At 36.4% G+C, this 22,794-nt stretch overlaps 2 protein-coding genes across 2 annotated transcripts; both read left to right on the forward strand.

Moving 5' to 3' along the window:
- Nucleotides 1–4,749: 4,749 nt before the first annotated feature.
- On the forward strand, nt 4,750–8,683 carry LOC148081089 (uncharacterized). Its single transcript, XM_087788473.1, has 2 exons — nt 4,750–4,956; nt 7,257–8,683. Exons 1-2 carry the CDS (start codon nt 4,794–4,796, stop codon nt 8,681–8,683), a joined length of 1,590 nt encoding a protein of 529 aa, XP_087644599.1. The 5' UTR covers nt 4,750–4,793.
- Nucleotides 8,684–13,291: 4,608 nt separating this feature from the next.
- LOC148081090 (uncharacterized) lies at nt 13,292–19,080 on the forward strand. Its single transcript, XM_087788485.1, has 3 exons — nt 13,292–13,346; nt 15,966–16,158; nt 17,671–19,080. The coding sequence occupies exons 1-3, from the start codon at nt 13,329–13,331 to the stop codon at nt 18,843–18,845; spliced, it is 1,386 nt and encodes a 461-aa protein (XP_087644611.1). The 5' UTR covers nt 13,292–13,328; the 3' UTR covers nt 18,846–19,080.
- The last annotated feature ends 3,714 nt before the right edge of the window (nt 19,081–22,794 follow it).

A 22,794-nucleotide genomic window follows, 5' to 3' on the forward strand; every position in this document is an offset into this window, starting at 1 on the left:
TTGTTTTACTTGGAGAGAGAGTTTGAAGATACACATGAGAACTCACAATAGAGAAAAACCTTTTGTCTGCTCTCAGTGTAGTAAATCATTTAATGACAGAGAGAGCCTGACCGGACACATGAGAACTCACACTGGAGAAAAACCTTTTGTCTGCTCGCAGTGTGGTAAATCTTTTAGTCAGAGGGGGCATCTGAAGGCACATATTAGAACTCACACAGGATGAAGACCGTATACCTGCTCTCAGTGTGATGAGTCCTTTGAACAGAGTTGAGCTCTAATGAAACAAATGAGTATTCACGAGTTAGAAAAGAATGATTTGCCTGGTAATTGTTCTGCTTGTCCACTGGCCCTGAAAAAAACATCTTTTAAAATCTTGAAGTCAGAGAGGAAATATGAAAACACACATGAAAACTCACGAAAGAGAAAAGCCTCTCCTCTGTTTGTAGTGCCTTCAAAGCCTCAGGATATTACCAAATGTATCTTCTCCACTTTAGAACAAATATTCCTTGTTAATTCCTTGTTTTTTTTACGTTATAATGGGACCACCTTCCATAGTTTACCTTGAGAAATACAGAATTATTTTTAATTCAGAATTATAAACTGTTATTGACAATGTTGTAAATACAACATGTCAATTTATTGTTGTCAGTGCAGAATAAAAGTGATGGAAAAATGTTGACTAAAATATGTTGATCAATTATTTTACTTAACCACATTTTGCATTAATAAAATTGTATATTGTTTTCTGTTGCATGTGTGAAGGTTGAATTTAAGTTTTAAGCTAAGATGTCTCAGTGCAAGGAACTGGACTGAAGAGTGATCCACCTCTGACCTTGAGGGTAATACATTTGTTTGAAGCTTTTGTTTCAGGGAGACCATGGAAGTAACATAATTAACGACTTGTGAAACTGGGATGGAGATATAACAACAACCTCAACAGAACTGGAAACTCTGCTGGTCTTTCTCTAATTCTATTGTACAATTAAATGTGTGTCTTTTAACCAAGATGTAATTTCTCATTATTGTGTAAAGCAACAGACAAATTGGTCCTGCATCTGCCAGAAAGATAAGTTACCTCTGAGGAGAGAGCGAGCCAAGATTTCCTTTTTTGTTTCGTCCCAACATCTGGGTCTGACCTGACATGAACTAAGATAGCCCTTAATTTCTCCAAAATCATGTAACAGAGTCCACTGTGAAGCCTTTACATTTTTCTGAGTCTGAAATAGCGTCGAGGATGTTTGTGCGGATGATATTTGTGCTGAAGCTGCTTCAATATGCCTGGGCAATGGTCAACAAACAACCTTGAGACCAGGTCCGTCACTTCTTTTTTGATGGACTCTATCATCTTCCTGGTCCATATTCTGAATCATATTCTCGGTTCCCTGAGGTTTTGACCAGCCTGGACCTTAAATCAGATCAAGTGATTATTGCTGGTGACTTTAAAATCCATGTGGATATGGATATTGTAAGGATATGACAACTTTACTTTAATCAATCATCTAGATTTAACACACATTTCAAATAATCACTTCATTAACTGTTAATCTTTCATATTTAATTCATATTAAATAATCACTGCCTTGCATTCAAATCTAGCTTCTCCAGGTGACTGATGGAATCCTTTCCCAAGGTAAAGAGTTCAAGAATCCTGGGATCATGTTCACAAGAAAATAACTGTTTAGGTCATAATAACATTTTATGCTCATGTAATATAAAGGCCATCTCTGTATGATTTGTGTAGTTAAAACAATCGGTGTAGTCATTTTTTAAAATGATTTCTTTATCAAACGGATCATAGATAAATGTTTGGACAGAGAATAATTTAATCTTAATATAAACTTTGACTAACTGCGATACAAACAAGACATTTGTTTGAAAATAATTGATCCCATTATTATCTAAATTAGTATTCAGTTATTTCTAAAGTAGCATTTGATGATGTGAAAAATATTAAGTTTTATCAACGCTCGTAGTTAATTCAATTTAATTTAGGTTCATTTTTTAAACACAATACTACCATCTATTGGTCTTTTAGTATAACTACACTGATTATTCTAAATAAATTAAATTGTTGTAGATTAAATAATAACAGAATATTCCAACTAAAGAACAATTACTGTATGCAGACATAAAAACAGACATATTCAGTGTGTACAAGAACACAATCACATTTATTTATATTAACACACCATAATAATAAATAAAACAACTTCTGTAAATAAACAACTGTCTTCACTCTAATGTTTTACAACATTGGATCCTACAATTTTCCATGGTCAGGAAGGTGAGAGGCTTTGATGCTCAGTGTCGATGCTTAACAGAAGAGTGGATCATATGAAGTTAATTAGACAATACACAAAAACAAACAAAGTATTGATGCAACTAACACACATACTTTTTAATAGTAAGCAAGTAAGTAAGTAAGTAATATTTATTTATATAGCGCTTTTCGAGACCAGGGTCACAAAGCGCTTAGACAATCAAAACAATACTCAAAAAAGTACATACTTTAAAGATCAAGATAATACTGAGAACAACACAGGAGTTCCAGAAATTCAAGGAAAAGCCTGAACAAATAGAAACGTCTTAAGGTGTTTCTTAAAAGAGTCAGTAGATCATCAAGCGCAAAGAGAGAGAAGATCGTTCCAAAGCTTAGGAGCAACAGCCTGAAAAGATTTCTCTCCTCTGGTCCTGAACCGTGTGCGTGGAACCATAAGTAGATTCTGATCCACAGACCTCAGAGCCCGAGCTGGGGTGTAAGGCTGGATCAGATCAGTGATGTAAGGAGGAGTCTGACCATGAATAGATCTGAAAGTAAGAACCAGAATTTTAAAGTTGATCCTGAAAGAAACTGGAAGCCAGTGAAGAGTTTTAAGGATCGGAGAAATGTGAGTTCTTCTACTAGAGCGGGTCAGAATTCTTGCTGCAGAGTTCTGAATCAACTGCAGACGAGACAGCTCCTTCTTGTTAAGACATGAAAACAAACTGTTACAATAGTCCAGACGAGAAGAAACAAACGCATGGATTATAAAATCAAGTAGGAGAACTCACATTTCTCCGATCCTTAAAACTCTTCACTGGCTTCCAGTTTCTTTCAGGATCAACTTTAAAATTCTGGTTCTTACTTTCAGATCATGTTCCGACAACATTTTCCTAAGTTTAGAGATTTTTCTCAGTTGAAGGAAACAGTTTCTGGTCAGTTTTCTGCAGTGTCGAACAAGAGACATGTCTTTATCAAATACAACACCCAGGTTTCTCAGGCTCAGTTTGACAGACTGACCTAAGTCACCCAAGTACTGACTCAACCATGGAATCTTATCATCAGGAGCAATCACCAGAGTTTCAGTTTTGTCCACATTTAGCTGTAGAGTGTTTTCACTCAGCCATTGTTTGATTTCTAGCAAACAATTGACTAAGCTGTTCAGCCTTTGGGGCTCAGTTGGGTCAAAAGAGCAGTAGAGCTGGATGTCATCAGCAAAAATGTGATAAGAAACATCTGGAAATCTCTGAATGATTTTACCGAGGGGAATCAAGTACAGCAAAAACAATAAAGGACCCAGAACAGAACCTTGAGGGACTCCACACAACAGATCTGCCGATTCAGACCTCATTTGATTGGCAGATACACTAAAACTGCGCCCAGAAAGGTAAGATGAGAACCATTCTAACACAGACCCAGACAGTCCCACTTCATCCCTCAGTCTTCTCAGCAGGATCTGGTGATCAACTGTGTCAAAGGCTGAGGACAGATCCAAGAGAACCAGAACAGTGAATTTACCCGAGTCAACCGACATCATGATGTCACTGGACACTTTCAATAAAGCTGTCTCCGTAGATGTTTACGGAAGCCAGACTGAAACTTCTCATGGATGTTGCTCTGATCCAGGAACAAAGACAGCTGCTCAGACACCACCTTCTCCAAGATCTTGGACAAGAAAGGGAGCTTAGAAATAGGCCTGACATGACTGAGGTCAGTTGGGTCTAAGCCTGTTTTTTGAGCAGAGGCTCCACAATGGCATGTTTAAATGCATTGGGATAAACCCCTGTGGAAAGGGAGAGGTTCACCATATTGGTAACCCAGGGGCCAATTACATCAAATACTTTGATAAAAAGCCTACAAGGAAGGACGTCATCTGAGCAAGAGGATGGTTTCATCTTGTTCACTAGTAATAGTAATAGGTTATATTTCTAAAAGGCGTTTGTCTGTTTGAAACTAATGGAAAATGGAAAACCTTTCAAGGAGTTCCAGGCACAGAAAGACATTATATTCCATGTTAAGTTGGTAACAGGTAACTCCACTGAGTTTATCTCAAGTTCACAAAAAAGGTAAGTAAGTAAGTAAGTAATTCTTATTTGTATAGCGCTTTTCTAGACCAGGGTCACAGAGCAAGAGCAATGAATTCACGAGAGATCCATCTCCTAATGTCATACTGTAATGTGGTTCTAATGCATTAACAAATGTATTTTGTATTTATTATTCATTTACATATACAAATAACACTTATTTACTTTTTTCCTTGTGTGTAATTTTTCCAGTATATATTAATCGCTTAAATCATTTGTTTTAAGTTAGTTGAAGAAATGTTTTGAAAAAAACTAATATATAAAAGAATAAAATTGCATCTTATTTAGTTTAATAAATAACACAGCCTAATGACGGTCATTGTGACGTCATTTCCTTTCCGCATGCGGAAGTGAGCACAACCCACTGTGAATCCTGTACTGACTCCGCCCTTTTCTGCACTTTCTTCTCTGACCAGTAGAAGTTTCTTTGTTCGTGGATCACACGTTGGATGAACATGGACAGACTTTCAAGCTTGAAAGATTCCTTCAAGCAGCGGCTGATAACTGCAGTCGACGATCATCTGCTGCCAAGTTTTCTCTCCAAACTTCTCTGCTATGAACGAGAGCTAGAAAGAGACAGAACCCTGCTGGAGATGGTGACCAAGAAACCAGGTTCGTACAGACTTGTACACAAGTCAAGTTGCTTTGCTATTAACGTTCCGTCTTTACGCGCTGAAACGTTTGTATACGAGTCATTCAAATGAAACCAAAGTATTGTGATCACTGTGACACTAGCTGCGAACTAAACCCTCATTTGAGAAGAAAAAATGTGCAAAAAAAGCGTCAAAAAGCCTCCGCAGCCGAGACACCAGATAAGGGACCGTCTACAAATTATTTTTCAAACGTATTTCTTTCACGAATACGAAACCTTTATATAATGCCACTACAATTGTTGTTTTTTAACATTTTAACACAGTTTTTGGAAATATTTTCATACAATATTCAATACATTTTGTATTAACTCCTACTAGTTACAACTCTGATGGTAAATGTATGTCACTTAAAAAGATCACCAATATTATCATTCTACACTCATTATGTTTTCGAATTTCTCTTTGAAATCTATGTTTCCATTCAATTATTTAAAAAAAAATGTGTAATAACTTCATAATTACAACTGATGTTCTGGCACAGAAACATCTCCCCAAATGCATTTCTCACACTTAAGGCAGAAAAACAATACCAGCATTGATACAATAATAATACTGTTATATGCATGCTTTGAATTTAATCGTTTTAAGGTCAAGGCAAGGGTTGCCTTAAAGAAGAGCATACATTTAAGGGCACCAAGGCAAATATGTGTGTTTATATATATAAATATATATATAAATAAATATATAGCTAAGAGATAACCAGCAGGGGGCAGCACAGCAAACACAACACCAAAGATCAGAAATTGAGAGTAGAAGAAGAGACAAAAACAGGAACTGATATCAACAAACGTACACACATGTGCAAGCAGTCAATGACACACTTGTTTCAGATAAGAAGTATTATCTATACACAAAACACCAAAAGTCTTGCCTTAAAGAAGAGCATACATTTTAGGGCACTAAGGCAAATATGTGTGTTTTTATATACAGTATATATATATATATACAGTATATACTGTATATATATATATTGTTTTTCTTCTTAACCAAATGATACCACTAATTAACTATACATATATACATATATACCTTAATAAAGAAACAGGAATAATAGTAAAATAACTATTGTCAACAAAAAATGTTACTTAATAAAGAGAAAAGATAATTATTACCAAAACCAACCCAAATACTTAAGAGAAAAACAATGAAGGAAAGAGAATAAAGAAGAGTTGAAAACAATAATACGGAATCGAATCGACCTTCAGACCAGCAGTCCAGGCCAAGGGTCACGGCGCTAGCAAGCAGAGAGATCTATCGCAGATGTCTTCAAGTGCCAGAACGCAAAGATGTCTTTCAGTGCGAGTTCTCACACAGGTTCTCAGTTTACTGAGATTTTCAGGTTGAATTCATCAGAAATTCATCAGATTGCATATTGCTTTGCTCTCAGTGTGAGAAAGACTTTTATCTGACCTGTGCATGTGAATTTAGAAACAGAGGCAATGATTGTTTTAATATGAATTAAATGTGAAATATTATTATTATTATTATTATCAGTTATTTAAGTGATTCATTTAAATGTGTGTTGAATCTAGATGATAGATTACAGTAAAGTTGTCATATCCTAACACAACCTTCATTCTGACTTGAATGACAGGAGAGGTGTGGATGTGGATAAAGGAGGACGAGGAAGGACCTGATAAGATTCTCAACCCTCTTTACAGTTTTTACAAGATTTACAAGATTTCCTGTGAAAAAATGCAATTTCTTCTAAATAAATCCCAATAATTTCCCTTTTCGTGATCAGAAACAAAATGCAATGAAAACATCAATTGAGACTTTATTAACAGTTTATAATCGTTCTTTTAAAATATCTTTTGACATAGATCACACTGTTATAAAGGAGTTCAGACGAGTGTAAATGTATACATTTTTCCTCTAAGCTTTTAAATTAGCTGAGAATTAAACTCAATATTTAACTTATGTTAACGTAATTTTCTTCCATTAGACCTGATCTTATAACATATGTAGATAAATGGATAGTTTTTCCTTTGAGGATCAATAAAGTGTCTGTGTGTACGTAAAAATACAATCCAATGATTATTTTTAATCTTACTGATAACACAGATATTACACCGGGATCAGACTTTCCTAGCAGTGATAAATGATATAACATGACAGTATTACGAGATGCTTAATAACTGTAAAATGTAATCACTGACTTGTGAATTTCAAATATATACCTTGCTACTGATACAACACCAACAAGAGTTCATCAATATTTGATTGGTCAGTGACTCAGGTGTGTTTGTGTCGCTGCAGATGTTCATCAGCTGCTGGTGATCAAAGAAGAAGTTGAGGAACAGAAGTGCAGCTTCAGTCTGATTCAGGAGGAACATGAACATGAACTCATTAAAGAAGAAGAGGCGAGGAATATACAAGATGAAGAAGAAAATGCCTCCCAGTTCTTCCACACTCCTGTAGATGTGAAGAATGAATATGATGATGACACCAACAACCTGACTCCACAAATGAAGGCAGAAGATGATGGAGACAACTGTGGAGGACCAGAACCAGCCAGCTACTTGCATACACCTCTCCATCCTGACCACCAGAGGGGGCTGTCTTCTGAATCTGACACTGATGACAGTGAAGACTGGAGAGAAACCAGTAACACTCAGTCAGGTTCAAACTCTGTGGAGAATCCAAAAGTTCATGTCAGTGAGAAGAAAGATGATGATCACAAATCACTGATCTGCTCTGGATGTGGGAAGAAATGTTCTTCAAAACCTAGACTAAGTAAACACACAAGAGTCTGCTCTCTAGGACCTTTAAGTTGTTCTCATTGTGGAAAAGGTTTTGTAAAGAAGAAGAATCTGATGGTTCAAGTAAAAATTCACACTGGAGAAAAACCATTTAACTGCGCACAGTGTGGTAAATCATTTAATGAGAGAGGGGGTTTGAAGATACATATGAGAACTCACACTGGAGAAAAACCATTCATTTGCTCGCAGTGTGGTAAATCTTTTAGTCAGAGTGAACATCTGAAGTCACATATGAGAACACACACTGGAGAAAAACCTTTTACCTGCTCTCAGTGTTGTAAAACATTTACTCATGGAGAGAGTTTGAAGATACATATGAGAACGCACACTGGAGAAAAACCTTTCATTTGCTCGCAGTGTGGTAATTGTTATGCATGGGCAGATAGTTTGAGAAAACACATGAGAACTCACAATGTAGAAAAACTTTTTGTCTGCTCTCTGTGTGGTAAATCTTTTACTGAGAAAGGGAGTTTGAAGACACACATGAGAACTCACACTGGAGAAAAACCTTTCATTTGCTCACAGTGTGGTAATTGTTATGCAAGTGCACAAAGTTTGAGAAAACACATGAGAACTCACAATGGAGAAAAACCTTTTGTTTGCTCTCAGTGTGGTAAATCTTTTACTGAGAAATGGAGTTTGAAGTCACACATAAGAACGCACACTGGAGAAAAACCTTTTTCCTGCTCACAGTGTGTTAAATCCTTTACTGAGAGTGGGAAGTTAAAGATACACATGAGAACGCACACTGGAGAAAAACCTTTTACCTGCACACAGTGTGGTAAATCATTTACTCAGAGTGGGAGTTTGAAGATTCACATGAAAACCCACACTGGAGAAAAACCTTTTACCTGCTCACAGTGTGGTAAATCATTTACTCGGAGTGGGAATCTGAAGGCACATATGAGAACTCACACAGGATGAAGACCGTATACCTGCTGTCAGTGATAAGTCCTTTGAACAGAGTTGGGCTCTAATGAAACAAACGAGTATTCACGAGTTAGAAAATAATGATTTGCCTGGTCATTGATCTGCTTGTCCACTGGCCCTGAAAAAAACATATTTTAACCACCTCCCATAGTTTACCTTGAGAAATACAGAATTATTTTTAATTCAGAATTATAAACTGTTATTGACAATGTTGTAAATACAACATGTCAATTTATTGTTGTCAGTGCAGAATAAAAGTGATGGAAAAATGTTGACTAAAATATGTTTATCAATTATTTTACTTAACCACATTTTGCATTAATACAATTGTATATTGTTTTCTGTTGCATGTGTGAAGGATGAATTTAAGTTTTAAGCTAAGATTTCTCAGTGCAAGGAACTGGACTGAAGAGTGATCCACCTCTGACCTTGAGGGTAATACATTTGTTTGAAGCTTTTGTTTCAGGGAGACCATGGAAGTAACATGATTAACGACTTGTGAAACTGGGATGGAGATATAACAGCAACCTCAACTCTCAACCTCAACAGAACTGGAAACTCTGCTGGTGTTTCTCTAATTCTATTGTACAATTAAACGTGTGTCTTTTAACCAAGATGTAATTTCTCATTATTGTTAAAGCGTCAGATTCTAACCTGACAAATTGGTCCTGCATCTGCCAGAAAGATAAGTTACCTCTGAGGAGAGAGCGAGCCAAGATATACTTTTTTGTTTTGTCCCAACATCTGAGTCTGACCTGACATGAACTAAGATAGCCCTTCATTTCTCCAAAATCATGTAACAGAGTCCACTGTGAAGCCTATACAGTTTTCTGAGTCTGAAATACCGTCGAGGATGTTTGTGCTGAAGCTGCTTGAATATGCCTGGGCAATGGTCAACAAACAACCTTGAGATCGTGGTCCATATTCTGAATCATATTCTCGGTTCTCAGTGAAAACTTTACTTTAATACTTAAAACTTAACCAATCATCTAGATTTAACACACATTTCAAATAATCATTTAATAACTGATCATCTTTCATATTTAGTTCATATTAAATAATCATTGTCTTGCATTAAAATCTATTCACTGTAACAACCCAAATTCTTCAGTACAGGTCACGTCGACACTCACACTGAGAAAGAAAAAGCAAGCCAGCAAGTCTCTGGGAACCAAGGACACATCTGCTTAATTCAACTGATAAACAGATTCTCTCTAGACGACCAAACTCCGGTAACTTTCCACGACTACCATGTGGCACGAGAAGTGTTTAGAATCACTGAATGCACAAATGACTAGAGGCCTTTACCTGAATATCAAGAATGAAAATTACAGGTAAAACATGAAAACTTCCCGACAGGTTTGAAGGCATCATATGTACTTTTTTACTGCTCAGATCCATGTCGCTGATCACTTGTTGATAAGTTCACTTCAGAGACACAATAATGATCAATATTGATCATTCACCACCACAGGTAGGTTAAGTGACCTCATCACAGACCATATCTGACCTTCAGCTTCAGCTCTCTAGGTAGCGCTTCACAAACTTTTGTGAAGCAACAGGGATGGAAATCTGAGCCTTTCAATCAAAGTCTATGGTTCTCAGTCAGAATAAGGTGTGGGGGGGGACTTCTCCAGGTGACTGATGGAATCCTTTCCCAAGGTGAAGAGTTCAAGAATCCTGGGATCATGTTCACAAGAAAATGACTGTTTAGGTCATAATAACATTTTATGCTCATGTAATATAAAGGCCATCTCTGTATGATTTGTGTAGTTAAAAAAATCTGTGTAGTCATTTTTTTAAATTTCTAAATCTGTTGTATTAAGTCCAGGAGTGTTCATCATTATTTTGTCCTTCCACAGGCAGAGTATCAGGTTAGAAATCTGACTTGGACTGTAAAGCTAAATAATGTTCAGACATTTAGTTTTCCTTGCAAGAAGAGATAAATAACAAACGTACAACTATGTGCTTTTCTCAATGTCTGACTGTCATCTCATCCTTTATCATTTCTACTTATACTATCATAGTTGTGTAAGCTGCTCATTTTCAACACCAGGTGTAACTGTCAGCAGCCTGCGTTTGAGTGTTTTTACTTATGAGTTAGTTTCCCCTGAAGAGTCAACTTAATGCAGCTGCGTCTGCAGTTATCTGGAGGCACGTTCTGTACTTTCTATGTTTCTACAAATAAGATGTCGTCAGGTAGTTCACACATGCTAACATTATATATGGGATTTTGACAAACCAATTTGTTACATTGGATAAGGATTTATTCTGTGTTCCTTAAGGTACATCACAGGAGTTAGGACTATTTGGGCCAAAGGGGAAGAGGATGAGTATTTTATGAGGTGGAGGATGAATGGATGGTCTTTATGATAGTAAACTCACACTGTGGATATCTAAGCAGATTTATTTAACATGTGAGTATGTGCATTACATTCACCACACTGAGAGCAGGTAAAAGGTTTAGTTTTGCAATCACAGTCAAAGATTCACCACATTGAGGACAAATGAGATTTAAATGTTTTAATTTTTTAGTTTCATGTTCATTTCCAGATTTCAGTGTGTAAAATATCTTCCATGCTGAGAGCATCTGAAAGGTTTTTCTCTTAAGAGTTTTTTTGTGTTGATCTATACATACTCTTGGCAGATGAAGGGTTTTAACAGTGTGGATCCTAATGTGAGTGTCATGACATCCTCCTCATTAAATTATAGTCAACAGTAGGAACAATTGTAAGGTTTTCTCTAATGTGAATACTCATGTGTTTCTTTAATTCCGTACTCCGTGTAAAACATTTTCTGAACACAGGTAAAAGCGTTTTCTCCTGCGTGAGTCCTCATGTGTTTTTTCAGACCATGAACATATGCAAAATATTTACCACAGAGTGAGCATTTTTCTCCAGTCTCTCTCATGTGCGTCTTCAGTTTCCCACGCTCAGTAAAGATCTTCCACACTGGGAGCAGGTAAAAGGTTTTTCTCCAGTGTTCATTTTCACATGTTGCTTCAGATTCCCACTTTGAGTAAAATACTTACCACACTGCGAACAGATGAAAGATTTTTCTCCAGTGTGAGTCCTCATGTGGATCTTTAGACACCCATTCTCACTAAAAGATTTACCACTCTGAGAGCAGGTAAAAGGTTTCTCTCCAGTGTGAGTTCTCATATGTGTCTTCAGACGCCAACTCCAAATAAAGTATTTACTACACTGGTCCTCCACAGTTGTCTCCATCATCTTCTGCCTTCATTTGTGGAGTCGTCATCATATTCATTCTTCACATCAACAGGAAGATCTGGGAGGGATTTCTTTTTTTTCTTCTTGTATTTTTTCTGCCTCTTCTTATAATAATAATAATAATAATAATAATAATAATAATGTCTATTTGTATAGTGTCTTTCTAGACCAGGGTCACAAAGTCATGCATTCCTCCACTCACACACACAATCACATACTGATGGGAGTAGGCTGCAACACATGGTGCCAGCTCAGGGTAAAGTGTCTTGCTCAGGGGACACAATGCCACAAACTCGTCTGGAGCTGGGATTGAACCCACAACCTCAAGCAACCACTCTACAATCCGAGCTATGACAACATATGTAATGGAAGACTGCATATTTTGCTAAATGAGCATTTTCTCTTAAACTCATCCCTGTGTCTGTGGCCTTCTTCACCACCACCATGCATTGATACTGAGGAGGGTTTGGTTCAACGGAACAAACCCAACAGAAGTTATGATCTATATGTGACAGATTGCACTGCAGAGTTAGTCTTTCAAAGTCATTCAAAGCCCGATTGATCACTTAGGATGAGTCTGATCTACCAAAGATATTATTGTTACCTCCTTTTCTGTCAAGTGTGGTGGTGTTAAAGGTCAACTAATGATAAACTCCAACTCTCCTGACATGTCGTAAATGTTCTTCTCTCCAAGATGCAGTAAGTTCCTCATCATGACCAGGTTTTACACTTATTACTTTAGTTGCTCTGAAATGTGGGCGAACAAGAGGTTACAAGAGTCCATTATGACGTAATAATGGCTTCACTCCTCCTCCAGCTGTAATCAGTCCCTGGTGGAAAACAAGATTCAATCTTCTTATTAAACTATTTCGATTAAAAGAGAAAAGGTTAATTGAATCTAAATATAAACTTTGACTAACTGTGCGATACAAACTAGAAATTTGTTTGAAAATCATTTATCCAATAATTATCTAAATTAGTATTCAGTTATTTCTAAAGTAGTATTTGATGAATCGGAAAGATTCAGATGATACGATGTCTCTGAATTGAGAACAAGTGAGAGACTCAGAAAGCCTGATCTCCAACCCCGAGCACAACCTCCTTCAGTTAACTGTAAAATATATGCAGAAGAACAAACTCCAAAGAAAACAACGGGACATATTTATATTTTTCTCCATGTGATACTAAGTGTTTTTGTTGAGATATTATTATAGAAGGTCTTCTGTCACTTTTTGGTTTGTTGTCACTGCTTTTATTCAGTTTTGTTGTTCAGTCCCACTAAGAGGGCGTAAGAGACAGAAATGCGCAATGACATGCAGCAAACACAAGGTGGCAGCACTTGCGAAGGTATTCCTGACAATACGTCACGCAAGTGAAGCTCATGATCCAAGAGACTTGAGGTGTCGTTCATGTCCTTGTATTTCCAGGTTGGTTAAGAACTCTTTCTTTAAGTCCTCTTACTTTAAACTGCTTAGAATGATTGTTGATATGATAGTTATGTGTGTGAACAGAGAAAGTTCTGCGGTACGTGATCGTCGTCATCACTAAAATGGCGTCAGTAGTTCAATGCTTTTGTGTGTATATTTTTCTTTTGGCTCCATGGCATTTGTGCGGTAATATTTAATATGTCAAAATAGACGTGTGTGTGTGTGAGTCTGAATTGTGCATGTGTGTGCTATGAAGTGTGAAAAGTGTTGTGTGGAGTGTATGTAGCATGTTAGCATGTTAGCATGCTAGCATGCTAGCATGAATGTGTAAGGTCAGAAAAAGCGCGCAAAAATAAATATGTTCTACGGTTTTGTCTTCATTTTGTTTTATTAAGTGTTCACTTAATGCATCTACTGTCCTTCATGTAGGAATATTATTCTTGATGAAAGAATGAAGGGTGTATGTTGGAAGTGAATGAATGATAACAAGAGAAAATGATTAGTGATTAAAAGGTTTGTTTTCAAAGGGAAATTGTAAAATTGACATTTATGTAAATGTGCTTTGAATGTGGTTTTTAAACCATTGCTTTAATGCAAAAGAAAAATAACAAAGGAAGAGTCACGGTTGCAGTAAGAAGTTTAATGAAAATATGTGAATAAAGATAATCCAAGAGACTAAATGAACTAATATGAACTAATATGAACTATTATGAACTAATATGAACTAATATGAACTATTATGAACTATTATGAACTATTATGAACTAATATGAACTATTATGAACTATTATGAACTAATATGAACTAATATGAACTAATATGAACTATTATGAACTAATATGAACTAATATGAACTATTATGAACTAATATGAACTAATATGAACTAATATGAACTATTATGAACTAATATGAACTAATATGCACTAATATGAACTATTATGAACTAATATGAACTAATATGAACTAATATGAACTAATATGCACTAATATGAACTAATATGCACTAATATGAACTATTATGAACTAATATGAACTAATATGAACTAATATGAACGGTGTCGTTCATGTCCGTTGTATTTCCAGGATTATCATATCTGTCAAGGTCCTGCTAAGATCCGCTACATACAGATAAAGTTTTCGCCTATAAAAAAGTTTTTAATGAACAGAGAAGTAGACATTCCTTCAACATTTAAAGAAACATTACCTCCAGTATGTGGCTAATGTTTTTATTCTCCATAGAAACCTTTAAAGGCAAACGAGAAAGACAGAGCAACACTTGAAAATAGTTCGCTTTTTCTTTTATATATATATATATATACATATATATATATATATACATATATATATATATATATATATACATATATATATATATATATATACATATATATATGTATATATATATTATAACAAATTACAATTATAAATTGTCCATCAACTTGTAAACGGCATGTTTTAAACTACATGGACAGTGGTGTGTGTGGCCTCTGGCTCCTTGAGCATTAATGACAAAAGAATAGTTAGAATCATTCATGCACACTTGCTTTTGACTGTCATACATTAGATACACATGTGCTCATCAAAATGTGCTGCAATTCAGCTGATGTAGCTGATATTTACACATTATCGTGCTGTAAGCTGGTCTGCGGGGAAGTCGAAAAAGCGATGAACATGCCTTTAAAAAAAAAAGGGGGATTTAAATGTACAATGCAATCCCTTTGATACTAAATGTCTTCACCCCTCAATGGAAAACCTTTCAAGGAGTTCCAGGCACAGAAAGACAATTTGCAGATTATATTCCATGTTAAGTTGGTAACATAAAGTTTTACCTTACCTTACCTTACCTTAACAGGTAACTCCACTCAGTTATCTCAAGTTCACAAAAAAGGGACAAAGAAAAAGCAATCAATTCACGAGAGATCAATCTCCTAATGTCTTACTGTAATATAAGAAAATTACAATTTACATACATCTACTCACTGAGATAGTAACTGAGTACTAATGAATCAAAACAGAATCTTTTTTATAAATTAAGTCAAAAATACATAGTTTTTTTCTACTATAAGCTTTTATGTGAATAGCTGCATAACCTTTTAAAGAATAGGAATTAAAATAATAAGAGTGTTGATAGTAACCTTAGTAACTGGCGAATACAAATAAAGTGACATGAATCAATCATTCCATATAAAACAAATGACTTGTTAATAACGAACCCTTAGTCAAAGTCACCACTTGAAGTCTATCCTCATGTATTCATTATGTTTGACGATAGAATAATAATAATCTTCTTTATCTTTAGACTTAGATTGTATCATCTTGTTCTTTCTCTTTATTTCTTTTTGTTCTTATTTTTATTTTTATGAATAATTGCTGTATTGCTGTGTCTAATTGGAAAAAAACAATTTCCTGAAGGAGACCTCCTGAGGGATCAATAAAGTTCTACCTAACATAACCTAATCCTGTACTGACGCTGACATATTTGTCTCTGGTCACTGCCATGATCCTGCTTGTTGTGACGTCATTTCCTTTCCGCATGCGCCCCACGTTTTCTGAGCACATCCCACTGTGAATCCTGTACTGACTCCGCCCTTTTCTGCACTTTCTTCTCTGACCAGTAGAAGTTTCTTTGTTCGTGGATCACACGTTGGATGAACATGGACAGACTTTCAAGCTTGAAAGATTCCTTCAAGCAGCGGCTGATAACTGCAGTCGACGATCATCTGCTGCCAAGTTTTCTCTCCAAACTTCTCTGCTATGAACGAGAGCTAGAAAGAGACAGAACCCTGCTGGAGATGGTGACCAAGAAACCAGGTTCGTACAGACTTGTACACAAGTCAAGTTGCTTTGCTATTAACGTTCCGTCTTTACGCGCTGAAACGTTTGTATACGAGTCATTCAAATGAAACCAAAGTATTGTGATCACTGTGACACTAGCTGCGAACTAAACCCTCATTTGAGAAGAAAAAATGTGGGAAAAAATGTGCAAAAAAAGCGTCAAAAAGCCTCCGCAGCCGAGACACCAGATAAGGGACCGTCTACAAATTACTTAGAACGACAAAAATGTAATCTTGAAAGAGTTGGACTAAATTAACTAAACGAATATGTTTCAAACGTATTTCTTTCACGAATATGAAACCTTTATATAATGCCACTACAATTGTTGTCAAATGCCAGAACGCAATGATCTCACAAAATGGTGGATCTTGATAGTATGAATATTCAGGTTAACGCCTCTAGTCATCAGTGCATGTAGGATTGGTCAGTGATTCTAAACACTTCTCCTAAGATGGCCGCCTCACGTGGTCGTTGTGAAGAGTTACCGCAGATTTCTTCTTGAGAGAATCTGTTCAGTTCCCAGCAACTCACTGGTTTGTTATGTCTTTCAGTGCGAGTTCTCACACAGGTTCTCAGTTTACTGAGATTTTCAGATTGAATTCATGAACTAAATAGGAAATATTATCAGTTATTTAAATGATTATTTTAATATGAATTAAATACGAAAGATTATCAGTTATTTAAATAATTATTTTAGTATGAATTAAATATGAAAGATTATCAGTTATTTAAGTGATTATTTAAATGTGTGTTGAATCTAGATGATAGATTACAGTAAAGTTGTCATATCCTAACACAACCTTCATTCTGACTTGAATGACAGGAGAGGTGTGGATGTGGATAAAGGAGGACGAGGAAGGACCTGATAAGATTCTCAACCCTCTTTACAGTTTTGACAAGATTTACAAGATTTCCTGTGAAAAAATGCAATTTCTTCTAAATAAATCCCAATAATTTCCCTTTTCGTGATCAGAAACAAAATGCAATTAAAACATCAATTGAGACTTTATTAACAGTTTATAATCGTTCTTTTAAAATATTTTTTGACATAGATCACACTGTTATAAAGGAGTTCAGACGAGTGTAAATGTGTACATTTTTCCTCTAAGCTTTTAAATTAGCTGAGAATTAAACTCAATATTTAACTTATGTTAACGTAATTTTCTTCCATTAGACCTGATCTTATAACATATGTAGATAAATGGATAGTTTTTCCTTTGAGGATCAATAAAGTGTCTGTGTGTACGTAAAAATACAATCCAATGATTATTTTTAATCTGACTGATAACACGGATGTTACACCGGGATCAGACTTTCCTAGCAGTGATAAATGATATAACATGACAGTATTACGAGATGCTTAATAACTGTAAAATGTAATCACTGACTTGTGAATTTCAAATATATACCTTGCTACTGATACAACACCAACAAGAGTTCATCAATATTTGATTGGTCAGTGACTCAGGTGTGTTTGTGTCGCTGCAGATGTTCATCAGCTGCTGGTGATCAAAGAAGAAGTTGAGGAACAGAAGTGCAGCTTCAGTCTGATTAAGGAGGAACAAGAACATGAACTCATTAAAGAAGAAGAGGCGGAGAATATACAAGATGAAGAAGAAAATGCCTCCCAGTTCTTCCACACTCCTGTTGATGTGAAGAATGAATATGACGACGACACCAACAACTTGACTCCACATATGAAGGCAGAAGATGATGGAGACAACTGTGGAGGACCAGAACCAGCCAGCTACTTGCATACACCTCTCCATCCTGACCACCAGAGGGGGCTGTCTTCTGAGTCTGACACTGATGACAGTGAAGACTGGAGAGAAACCAGTAACACTCAGTCAGGTTCAAACTCTGTGGAGAATCCAAAAGTTCATGTCAGTGAGAAGAAAGATGAAGATCACAAATCACTGATCTGCTCTAGATGTGGGAAGAAATGTTCTTCAAAATCTGGACTGACTAAACACACACAAGTCTGCTCTCTAGGAACTTTAAGTTGTTCAATTTGTGGAAAAGGTTTTGTAAAGAAGAATATTCTGGCGGTTCACATGAGAACTCACACTGGAGAAAAATCTTTCACCTGCTCTCAGTGTGGTAAATCATTTACTCACAGAGCGAGTTTGAAGATGCATATGAGAATTCACACTGGAGAAAAACCTTTTACCTGCTCTCAGTGTGGTACATCTTTTACTCAGAATGGGAGTTTAAAGATACACATGAGAATTCACACTGGAGAAAAACCTTTCGTCTGCTCTCAGTGTGGTAAATCTTTTACTGAGAGAGGACGTTTGAAGACACACATGAGAACTCACACTGGAGAAAAACCTTTCATTTGCTCACAGTGTGGTAATTGTTATGCATGTGCAGAACGTTTGAGATCACACATGAGAACTCATACTGGAGAAAAACCTTTCGTCTGCTCGCAGTGTGATAAATGTTTTACTTGGAGAGAGAGTTTGAAGATGCACATTAGAACTCACAATAGAGAAAAACCTTTTTTCTGCTCTCAGTGTAGTAAATCATTTAATGACAGAGAGAGCCTGACCGGACACATGAGAACTCACACTGGAGAAAAACCTTTTGTCTGCTCGCAGTGTGGTAAATCTTTTAGTCAGAGGGGGCATCTGAAGGCACATATGAGAACTCACACAGGATGAAGACCGTATACCTGCTCTCAGTGTGATGAGTCCTTTGAACAGAGTTAAGCTCTAATGAAACAAATGAGTATTCACGAGTTAGAAAAGAATAATTTGCCTGGTAATTGTTCTGCTTGTCCACTGGCCCTGAAAAAAACATATTTTAAAATCTTTAAGTCAGAGAGGAAATATGAACACACACATGAAAACTCACGAAAGAGAAAAGCCTCTCCTCTGTTTGTAGTGCCTTCACAGCCTCAGGATATTACTAAAGGTATCGCCTCGACTTTAGAACAACTATTCCTTGTTAATTCCTTTTTTTTTTACGTTATAATGGGACCACCTCCCATACTTTACCTTGAGAAATACAGAATTATTTTTAATTCAGAATTATAAACTGTTATTGACAATGTTGTAAATACACATTTTGCATTAATAAAATTGTATATTGTTTTCTGTTGCATGTGTGAAGGTTGAATTGAAGTTTTAAGCTAAAATGTCTCAGTGCAAGGAACTGGACTGAAGAGTGATCCACCTCTGACCTTGAGGGTAATACATTTGTTTGAAGCTTTTGTTTCAGGGAGACCATGGAAGTAACATTATTAACGACTTGTGAAACTGGGATGGAGATATAACAACAACCTCAACTCTCAACCTCAACAGAACTGGAAACTCTGCTGGTCTTTCTCTAATTCTATTGTACAATTAAATGTGTGTCTTTTAACCAAGATGTAATTTCTCATTATTGTTTAAAGCGTCAGATTCTAACCTGACAAATTGGTCCTGCATCTGCCAGAAAGATAAGTTACCTCTGAGGAGAGAGCGAGCCAAGATTTCCTTTTTTGTTTCGTCCCAACACCTGGTTCTGACATGAACTAAGATAGCCCTTCATTTCTCCAAAATCATGTAACAGAGTCCACTGTGAAGCCTATACAGTTTTCTGAGTCTGAAATACCGTCGAGGATGTTTGTGCGGATGATATTTGTGCTGAAGCTGCTTCAATATGCCTGGGCAATGGTCAACAAACAACCTTGAGATCAGGTCCGTCACTTCTTTTTTGCTGGACTCTATCATCTTCCTGGTCCATATTCTGAATCATATTCTCGGTTCCCTGAGGTTTTGACCAGCCTGGTGCTTAAATCAGATCAAGTGATTATTGCTGGTGACTTTAAAATCCATGTGGATATGGATATTGTAAGGATATGACAACTTTACTTTAATCAATCATCTAGATTTAACACACATTTCAAATAATCACTTGATTAACTGATAATCTTTCATGTTTAATTCATATTAAATAATCACTGCCTTGCATTCAAATCTAGCTTCTCCAGGTGACTGATGGAATCCTTTCCCAAGGTAAAGAGTTCAAGAATCCTGGGATCATGTTCACAAGAAAATTACTGTTTAGATCATAATAACATTTTATGCTCATGTAATATAAAGGCCATCTCTGTATGATTTGTGTAGTTAAAACAATCTGTGTAGTCATTTTTAAAAATTTCCAAATCTGTTGTATAAAGACCAGGAGTGGTCGAACGACGCGAGTGTTCATCATTATTTTGTCCTTCCACAGGCAGAGTATCAGGTTAGAAATCTGACTTGGACTGTAAAGCTAAATAAAGTACAGACATTTAGTTTTCCTTGCAAGAAGAGAGAAATAACAAACGTACAACTATGTGCTTTTCTCAATGTCTGACTGTCATCTCATCCTTTATTATTTCTACTTATACTATCATAGTTGTGTAAGCTGCTCATTTTCAACACCAGGTGTAACTGTCAGCAGCCTGCGTTTGAGTGTTTTTACTTATGAGTTAGTTTCCCCTGAAGAGTCAACTTAATGCAGCTGCATCTGCAGTTATCTGGAGGCACGTTCTGTACTTTCTATGTTTCTACAAATAAGATGTCGTCAGGTAGTTCACACATGCTAACATTATATATGGGATTTTGACAAACCAATTTGTTACATTGGATAAGGAATTATTCTGTGTTCCTTAAGGTACATCACAGGAGTTAGGACTATTTGGGCCAAAGGGGAAGAGGATGAGTATTTTATGAGGTGGAGGATGAAAGGATGGTCTTTATGATAGTAAACTCACACTGTGGATATCTAAGCAGATTTATTTAACATGTGAGTATGTGCATTACATTCACCACACTGAGAGCAGGTAAAAGGTTTAGTTTTGCAATCACAGTCAAAGATTCACCACATTGAGGACAAATGAGATTTAAATGTTTTCATTTTTTAGTTTCATGTTCATTTCCAGATTTCAGTGTGTAAAATATCTTCCATGCTGAGAGCATCTGAAAGGTTTTTCTCTTAAGAGTTTTTTTGTGTTGATCTATACATACTCTTGGCAGATGAAGGGTTTTAACAGTGTAGATCCTAATGTGAGTGTCATGACATCCTCCTCATAAAAATTATAGTCAACAGTAGGAACAATTTTTCAACAAGGTTTTCTCTAATGTGAATACTCATGTGTTTCTTTAATTCCGTACTCCGTGTAAAACATTTTCTGAACACAGGTAAAAGCGTTTTCTCCTGCGTGAGTCCTCATGTGTTTTTTCAGACCATGAACATATGCAAAATATTTACCACAGAGTGAGCATTTTTCTCCAGTCTGAACTCTCATGTGCGTCTTCAGTTTCCCACGCTCAGTAAAGATCTTCCACACTGGGAGCAGGTAAAAGGTTTTTCTCCAGTGTTCATTTTCACATGTTGCTTCAGATTCCCACTTTGAGTAAAATACTTACCACACTGCGAACAGATGAAAGATTTTTCTCCAGTGTGAGTCCTCATGTGGATCTTTAGACACCCATTCTCACTAAAAGATTTACCACTCTGAGAGCAGGTAAAAGGTTTCTCTCCAGTGTGAGTTCTCATATGTGTCTTCAGACGCCAACTCCAAATAAAGTATTTACTACACTGGTCCTCCACAGTTGTCTCCATCATCTTCTGCCTTCATTTGTGGAGTCGTCATCATATTCATTCTTCACATCAACAGGAAGATCTGGGAGGGATTTCTTTTTTTTCTTCTTGTATTTTTTCTGCCTCTTCTTATAATAATAATAATAATAATAATAATAATAATGTCTATTTGTATAGTGTCTTTCTAGACCAGGGTCACAAAGTCATGCATTCCTCCACTCACACACACAATCACATACTGATGGGAGTAGGCTGCAACACATGGTGCCAGCTCAGGGTAAAGTGTCTTGCTCAGGGGACACAATGCCACAAACTCGTCTGGAGCTGGGATTGAACCCACAACCTCAAGCAACCACTCTACAATCCGAGCTATGACAACATATGTAATGGAAGACTGCATATTTTGCTAAATGAGCATTTTCTCTTAAACTCATCCCTGTGTCTGTGGCCTTCTTCACCACCACCATGCATTGATACTGAGGAGGGTTTGGTTCAACGGAACAAACCCAACAGAAGTTATGATCTATATGTGACAGATTGCACTGCAGAGTTAGTCTTTCAAAGTCATTCAAAGCCCGATTGATCACTTAGGATGAGTCTGATCTACCAAAGATATTCTTGTTGCCTCCTTGTCTGTCAAGTGTGGTGGTGTTAAAGGTCAACTAATGATAAACTCCAACTCTCCTGACATGTCGTAAATGTTCTTCTCTCCAAGATGCAGTAAGTTCCTCATCATGACCAGGTTTTACACTTTACTTTTACTTTAGTTGCTCTGAAATGTGGGCGAACGAGAGGTTACAAGAGTCCATTATGACGTAATAATGGCTTCACTCCTCCTCCAGCTGTAATCAGTCCCTGGTGGAAAACAAGATTCAATCTTTCTTTTTATATTCAATTATTTATATTAAAATCTTGTAAATCTTGTCAAAAATGTAAAGAGGGTTGAGAATCTTATCAGGTCCTTCCTCGTCCTCCTTTATCCACATCCACACCTCTCCTGTCATTCAAGTCAGAATGAAGGTTGGAATAAACACTAATAGA

The sequence above is a fragment of the Callionymus lyra genome, chromosome 4, assembly GCF_982586985.1.
Source record: "Callionymus lyra chromosome 4, fCalLyr1.hap1.1, whole genome shotgun sequence".
NCBI classification, from domain to species: domain Eukaryota; kingdom Metazoa; phylum Chordata; class Actinopteri; order Syngnathiformes; family Callionymidae; genus Callionymus; species Callionymus lyra.